General features: G+C 53.3%; 1 protein-coding gene across 11 annotated transcripts in view; it reads right to left on the bottom strand.

Moving 5' to 3' along the window:
- CACNA1C (calcium voltage-gated channel subunit alpha1 C) overlaps positions 1-7,749 on the bottom strand; it is a 632,951-nt gene extending 625,202 nt beyond the window's left edge. For all 11 annotated transcript variants that reach the window (XM_081820959.1, XM_081820957.1, XM_081820954.1 and 8 more), the window contains exon 1: positions 7,118-7,749. In XM_081820959.1, the coding sequence (XP_081677085.1) occupies positions 7,118-7,166 (49 nt within the window). In that variant the 5' untranslated portion in view covers positions 7,167-7,749. The remainder of the gene's footprint in view (positions 1-7,117) is intronic.
- Between the last annotated feature and the right edge of the window lie 478 nt (positions 7,750-8,227).

Genomic DNA, 8,227 nt, shown 5'->3' on the forward strand with positions numbered 1-8,227 from the left:
GATTATCACAACACTATATTCTGAAAGAGTGGTTTCCTCCAGGGATCTCAAAGGCCACATCTCTGAGGGTGAGTCTAGCCCATGCCTCGGTCTTAGAGCTAGAAACCAAGTCAGCCTCAAAAGCCTTCCAGTTTTCCATGTATACGAGCATCAAACAAGGCAGCCAACAAGCACTTCAAGGACGATGGGAACGAGAGGCAGGTCCTAGATGAACTCCTTTCCATAGGCTGAATTTAAACCCTTGCTCCTTATTTAAATGTCTCCTGGGAAGAGGAATGGGGGTAAGGGGCAGGGGTCCTAGGAGACCGACCCCGACAAGGAAGCATGGAGAAGCCTTTGTTCTTTCAACTCAGGTGGAGTCCACGGCAGCCTGTCCTCTGGCCAGCAGCAACCCACATGTGCCCTGGTCTCTACCCTGCAGTTAATGTGTGTCCCTGGCCTGGCCAACAAAGAACTGCCGACAGTTCGCCAAGGGGAGTCCTACAGCACAGCCTCACCTCCCACCACCCTGCTCCCTCTCAGGGGCTGAAACAAGCCTAGAGTGGGACAGAAAGGGAGCGAGCAAATAAAAACAGCTCGGAGCTATATCCGTCTGCAGACAGCATAGTGATCTGAATTTTGCCGGAGCTCCTGGTGGACGTGTATGAACTTTTACTCTACGGTCCGAGCAATTATTTTTAAACCTTTCCAATGATAGATACCCCCACCCCACCCCCACTCTGCTTCCACATCCCTCATCTCAGAAATTATTTTAAGCCAGTACAGAGGTGGGACTGGAGAGAGGTAGGATAGGAAGAGGGTGAAAGGTTTAGTAAGCAAAATTTTTCCAGAAACACTAAGCAATACCCTCGTACAGGGTTTAACACATACCAAATGTGGTCATGAGAAAGCAGGAGCAAAAAGAGCCTGAAGACCTTGCTCTCTGTCACATCGCTGCCTGAGTGACTGACTCTTCAGGAGCCTCTGTTTTCTCAACTGGAAACAGAGTTTGTCCTAAGGTTCCTTAAACTGCTCTGATCCTAGAAAGTAAATTCCCAAAGAGACATTACATTTATTCTATGTCTGTTTGACAAGCACTTCAAAGTTCATGAATCTAGAACCACCCCCTCCCCACCCTCTCTCTGTCTCTCTCACACAAGCGCAAGCTCGCGCGCACACACACACACACACCAGGTGCCAGAAGATGTTTTTAAGTGAACATGTTACAGAGAGCAATGGTTTGGTGGGGTTCTTGGAAGGGGAGGAACTGAAGAGTCCTGGTTTTTTGCCAGTCAACCCACCCTTTCCTCATCCTCTGCTCCAAGCCAGATTTACTATTCCTTTCATTCCCTTGGTCTCTGGGGAAGTAAGGGCCTATTTCAATCTCTCTTCGACTCCTGAGCTCCAGGCCCAAACTGTTCTCCTTATGTCCCTTAAATCGCCACTTTAATTTAATTTCTGCAAGTAGTAATCGTGTTCCCCAAATTCCCCCCGCCCCCCCCCCCGAGCCCCCCCAGTCATCTGGGCCTCTTCCTGCATCCTTCTCCCGCCAGCCTGGCTCCCTGAAGCTCCCAGCCATTTCACAGCTCTGCTTCTTTAGGAGGCCCTCCAGGGCTTTCACTCACACAGCGCACAGCCTAGAATGGCAGCGAGGCTCTCAGGGGTCCCAAGGCTCCTGGGAACCTGAGACTCCACTCCAGTTCCCTTCTTGCAGCGAGCAGCTGCTTCCAAGGGCCCCTAACCATAGAGGGAAAGAAGCAAGGGCTGCTGCAGCGTTCTGGGCCTGCATCTCCATTGGGTCAGTAAGGCCTCTTCTTGAACACCTAGGCACCCCGTCTGGGAATTAAGACACATAAAAGACCTCTCCGGTAGTACTAGGCCTTTACATTCAAACAATCACATTCACTGCTTCAGCCCTCCATTTTGCTTTCTCTGCCATGGGTTCAGTTAAAGTCTACGGGCCTGGCTTTGAAATGGCACTGCAAATCATTCCATTTTCCCAGAGGGATCCTGTCACTTTTACTTGTTTTATACAGTATCCAACCTTGAGGTACATGTAAACAGGTGTTTACTAAATTATTTTAATAATGACAGCCATGGCTTGGAGTGTTGTTTCATTATCAGAATGTTTAGCACTCATGTTGCTAAATATTTAGCACCTGATATTTTGCAAAACAATTCCCATGCCTTTTTTGTCATCAGTCTTCTGCTCTCCTCCAGTGCCCAACATTAACGGAGGCAACAGTGAGGATGGGATCTCAAAACAGACGACATTAGCGTGATTATTTTGCTAATTTGTCTTGTTGTTAAGTCTTCAGGTGTTTCCCCAAACAATCTATCCGCTTTCTTCAGTCCATGTCTGAAAATAAAATTGTCTCCTGCTTTCGAATGCTGAGCATTGGTTTCAGAGTCCGGCAAGGAGGCGTGGGGATGACACGAACTGACCTGTCACTACCACCTAACAAACGGCTGCCTCACCAGGCAGCAAGAATTACTGAAAAGGAAGAAGACCCTATGGGGCACTCATTCACCCCTTCTAAACACCATGGCAAGGGTTTCTCAGACCTCAGAGAGTTTGCCACAACAACTAAGAAAGCCAAGTGAAGGAAGGGCTGGAAAACATCACTGAAAATTAGAACAAATCTCAGTTACTGCCTAACCTGGGTCTCGGGAGCTTTTCTGCCATTACCCAGCAGGAGCCCAGCCAGACTCATAAACAGAAATCAGCTGTGAAGTGTACCCAGTTGTTTTTGTGGTTTTTTCCCTAATAAAGTTAGGAAAATGTCTTCCTGCCTTTGAGCCTGCAAGCTTTGTAACCCTATAGGTTAGGGTTTCCAAATCCCAAATTTCTGGTCACCTTATGCTCCACTGGGCTTGGGAACCACTGGCCCCTCTGGTTACTAAACCATCCATGGTAAATCAGGGAGAAAATTAATATACGGCCATAACAAGTTCGGCTAATCGCCCAAAAGGCTCCCTCAAGGCTCAGTAGGATGCCGTCTGTGCGAGAAGTAAACAGAAGTCTGAGGTAAGAGTGTGCAAGAGTGGGAGAAATCCAGAGTGGGTTTGCATTACCAGAGGGTGGCAAGGTCCCTGAGGGACTCAGTCACCCTAGGGGTCCTCTGGTGCGTGTGGTGGCATGGGAACACACACTGGTCTTTGGGGTTCTCTGCACTGGGACAGGTGTGGGCATAATCAAAGAGTCACAGCACACAGGAAATTCTCTCCAAACCCTCCCAATAGCTTTCCTCACCAAACCTAATGGGAGTGCCCCTTTCCTGACTCCTAAGCCCTAGAGCGCCACCTACTGGGAGAGGCAGAAAGCACATCCACTTCAGGTCTTCCTGCGTCTGCATTCATTCGTTCAGGCGGGCAGGCATTCATATAGTCATGTATTAGGGGCCTGGAATGAGCGGGAACTGGTGCTAGAAGTGAGGACACAAAGATCAGCAGGGCCTCGAAATCCTCATTCAGCATGCTTCAGCATAAGTCCAAGGTCTTATATACATAGAAGAACCCACCTAGGGCAGTTTTAAGTCAAAGAAAAAATTGCAGTAAGAGTTCAAGTCATCACCAAGACTGAGAGATGGTTGAAGGGGCTAATGGCTCACCATTTCATTTGCAAACTACTACACCTAGAACATCTACCAGTAGAGAACAATTCTCCACTTCACATGAGGTAGAAATGTCCAGTTTCAGGGGACTGCATTACCAATATTCCTCTCCACAACTTGCTGAGTTGTTCCCACCGTGCATTAATCTTTTGTATAATCTAAAATATATTTTTCCTTATTCAGTGTGTGTGTGTGTGTGTGTATGCACATGCGCACAGACTTAAATACTTTTAGTGTGTACTCTATAGAAATAATAAATAATTGGTTCTTGTAATATAGTCTATTATGTATTATTCTGATACACTGGAAAGTGTCAGAGCAATACTAGGAATGAAATTTAGAGCCTCAATAGCCCTTTTCCTCTGGTTTCCTCCATGCAGTATCTGAAGAAAGAGACGCTAATGTCACACTTTCTAAAACCTGCACAAGCTGAGGTGCAAGTGACACTGTCCTATGACCATCTGTAAAGAGAGTTAACTGTGATCACTATTATTATTATTACTTTATTATGATGATTACTATTCTGCTGTATTGCTAAGTAGTTAAAAGAAAAGCACAGTGTGTCTTCCACTCCCAGAACACATGTTTCTCCCCTCTGCCTTGTCTCCAGCAGATAAGGGACATTCTGATGTTTTATTTGCTAAATGGTTGACTATTAAGAAACTCATTTGCTAGCTGGAGCCTGCAATGGAAAATCAGCCCAGAAAAGTGGGAGGTTGGCGTGGGACCAGAGCAGATAGGGCACTAGAGGTAAGATGAGGCCCACATGAGCCACTCCCAGCCTGAAACCCAGGGTCAAAAGCCAGTCCTTCAGTGAACCTTCAGACTGTTCCAGCGCACTGATCAGGTCTCCATACCCCAACCCTCAACACACACACACACACACACACACACACACCCCACCAAAAAGCTGGGGAGAAAGGGTCAATGCATTCAGTGCCTTCAAATCTGTCAGGAAGAGAAGAATGTAAAGCCCTGCACTGGCAACTTTTTCGGTTCTCCACTCTTTGGTTCGTCACCATCACTGATCTGAGGTAATCATTTGGCTTCTCTTCTCTCTCTTCTGAAACTCTAACCCCCAATTACATTTCATCACCCCTTCGGTTATTAAACCACAACAACCCCTTCCTTGTAAATATTCGTGCTTTTCCAGGTCTCCCTTCCCTACCTCCATCACCCTCTTTCTCTCCTCCCTGAAAAAAAACCCTGGGCAATGCCAGTGACCGAGGACAGGGGAATGGGCAATGGAGGAGAGACAGGGATCCTGGTGCTCTTTCACCTGAGCACCGCATCCAGGAACGGAGGCAAAACTGCTCCTGTGAATTATATAATCACTGCAGCTTCAAGGGAGAGAACTGGAATTCAGGTTGCCATAGTGTTTGTTGGCATGTTGCTGGAAAGGCAGAGCTCCTGGCCACGGCTCACTCGCTCCTGTCCCTCCATCTTTCTCACAAACCTCTCCAGGGTCAGTGTTCCTACTTTTAACGTCTGCTCCCTGCATTTCTGTGGGGCGGGGGAGGGGGGATGCCGGGGGACAAAGGGGCAAAAAAAAGGAAAGGGGCTAAGAGGGGTTTCTCCCGCACTAAGAGGGGACCTGGTAAACTACTGAAGATTATCCTTATGTGAATAATAATTCTTGCCATGGCATACTGCCATTGTTAGTGACAGTAAGGACAATACTACTGAGCTCTCCTCTTCGAGGCTGCTCAGGCTGAGTTAAGAACCTGGAGGGGAGACATCCATCCCCACTCTTCACAAATATCACCCTTTCCTTTGTGTCTCTCATCCTCAACCTCCTAATGCATCCACTCCTCCATGGGCTAGGAAGGGGACCGGAGGAACAGGTGACAGATGGGGTCATGGCATAGAGAAATCCAGGGACAGAAGCCTCCCTTATGACAAAGCCCTGGCTCACCCTAGAACCCATGGCCCTTGACAAAATTCTCTCTACCGAGGGGTCAAAATCCCCACACTGCCACCCCAGCTGGAAAGTAGAGGGACAGCTAGCCCCCAAATCAGTTTCAGGATGGACAGAGACCAGGCAGGTAGTTCTAAAGGACAGGGGATCTGTCCCCAAATGATGGAGATGGGGGCAGGAGGAGGAGGAGGCTGGAAAGAAGAGACAAGGAGGCAACCCCTCCACCAGGCTGGGGTCCTCAGAGAATCACTTAAAGTACCCCACGAAGTAACACCACTAACAGCGACAGGTATTCAGGAGAACGCAATTGAAAGGGAGTGTAAACAGGGAGGCTTGGGAAACTGGGAGAGAAAAAGGGAAGACTACACCCAAAAGAGGCAGAGAAAGCCATGGAGACAAGACAGATGAAGCTGGAGGCTGCCACACTCCAGCAAGACCATCCCTCCACACTCCATCATAACCTGAGCTGCTGAGCAGTGCCAAAACATAATAACTTGTTAATATGGGGGGAGGGGGGAGGGAGAAAGTTTCCAAGAAGTGGGGAGTTACCTGAAAGCCTTTCCCCCTCACTGGGGGGAGCTGGTGACACTTGTGCCCAGGATGGAGATGCTGGGAAAACACTGGGCAACAGTGTGGAGCCCTGGGGGCTCGGCACACCCTTTCATTATTTCCTTAAAACATGAAAAATCAAAGCCCACACACCGCCCGATTTCTAACTGCTTACATCCTCAGGTGCTAGCCCACATGTGGGTGCGAATCAGAATACACGGGGCGTGGGTGCACCTGGGGTCAATGGCAGTAGAGAGGTGGGTGGGTGTAGGTGAGCCGAGAGAGAGGGAGACCCGGGGAAAGAGGGAGAGAGAGAGGAGAAAAGGAGCCGGGAGAGAGGAAGAGAGAGGAGAAAGGGAGCCGGGAGGGAGGAAGAGAGAGGAGAAAGGGAGCCGGGAGGGAGGAAGAGAGAGAGAGGGAGCGAGGGAGACGGGTAAAGAGGGAGAGAGAGGCGCCGAGACTCATCTGCATCCCAGGCCCCCACCCGCCACCTGGAGCGCGCTGCCGGGGAGAAGGGGCGTCCGGCAGCGAGCGGGATGCCCGGCGGCGGCCCGGGGCGCGAGGCCGACCTAGGGCGGGGTGCGCGCGCGCGCGCTCCCAGCCGCGCCCCGAGCGAGGCGACGGACCCCAGCCCGCGGGGCTCGGCGGCGCCGGCGCCCCCTCCCCCCCACCCCCCGCGCCGCTGGCCGGGCAGTTGGGCTTTCCAGGCAAACGCGAGAAAGCGAGGCAGAGCAAACACTTGGGGAACTTTTCCCCCTCGCCTGGAAATTCATAGGAAACACATGCTCTGGAGAAGCCGGACACGGGGAGGGGGAGGGGCGGGAATTTTCCGCTCCGGCTCGCGGGCGGCTCCGGCCCGGGTCCCGCCGGGCTCCCGGCCGCTCGGGCGAGACGGAGTCGCCCCGCCGCCTGGCGCCCCTCGCGGTCGCAGCCCGGGGCAACTCCGCAGAGACCGGCCCGGGGGCCGCGGGGAGCGCGCGGGGGAGAGCGGGAGAGGGGTGGAGAGGGCGGGGAGACCGGGCTGGAGCCCCGGCGAGGCGGCGGGGTCCAGCCTTACCTTGATGGTTTTCCTCTGGAATGTACATCCTCGTGTTCTCATTGACCATTGACCAAAAATTGTTTTAAAAGGAGAAGCCACGAAGAGGAAGAAATGGCAAAACACCCCCAAGCGGGTCTGGATTAATCCCTCCTCCGAGGTCGGCTTTCGTCAAAATTCAAGGAAGCCGTGGATCTGCAGTATTTCTTCTTCCCTTCTGATGATTACCTGATTCCCATTATTGCATCAAACACCAAAAACTGCTCCTTTCCACTACTGCCTCCTTTTGTGAAATTGTAATGCATCCTCAGTACATCCGGGCCCCTTCCAAGAATTTAGCACCGCACCTCTGGCGGCTACACCATTTGAAAAAATAAATCTAGAGAGGCAGAGCGAGAAGAGGCGGAAAGGAGGGGAGTGGGGGAGCGGCGGACCCCCGGACGGAGGGAGAAGGGTCCGCCCGGCCAGCAGGGGGGCTGAAACGTCTCTGCCCGCTCGTGGCCAGTCCTCCCCGAGGCCCCTGTCGGCTTTTCTCTGTCAAAAAGATCCAGCAACTCCTGAGGGCGAGCAGGCAGGAAGAGGCGCCGCCGCCGCTCCGGGCCGCGCCGCGCCGAGCGCCGTTCTGGCAGGGAGCTGTTTCTGCAGAGGCAGGGAGAGGGAGACACCGGGCGCGCGAGAGAGCGCCGCGCTCACTGCCGCCCAGCCCAGCCCCGCCGCGCCGCGCCGCGCCCGCGCCCTCCCCTGCCCGCGCCCGCCCGGCGCGCTGGAGGCAGACGCGCTGAACGCTTCCAGATGTGGCGGCGGCGGCGGCGCGCGGAGAGCCGGGCGCACGGCGCAGGGCGCACGGCGCGGACTTGAGCCCGAAGTTGAGCACCCGCTCGGGCCCTCGACCGCGCCAGCCAGCCAGCCTGCTGCCCACATGACGTCAAGGGGAGCGAGGCGAGGCGGCGGGCCGGCCGAGGGGCGGGGGTGAGGAGCCGCGCCGGGCGCCCCCGGCGGAAGGCGGGGGGCGCGGGCGGGCTAGGGTGCGGACACACCCCCTCGCGCCGGGCCGCCGGCGCCGCGCCCCCCTCCCCACCCCGCCGGCCCCCGGCCCTCGGCCCTCGTAATCCTGGGCGGCCCCCGCGCGTC

The sequence above is a fragment of the Leptonychotes weddellii genome, chromosome 5 (assembly GCF_054177405.1).
Source record: "Leptonychotes weddellii isolate Sample4059 chromosome 5, ASM5417740v2, whole genome shotgun sequence".
In the NCBI taxonomy this organism is placed as follows: Eukaryota; Metazoa; Chordata; class Mammalia; order Carnivora; family Phocidae; genus Leptonychotes; species Leptonychotes weddellii.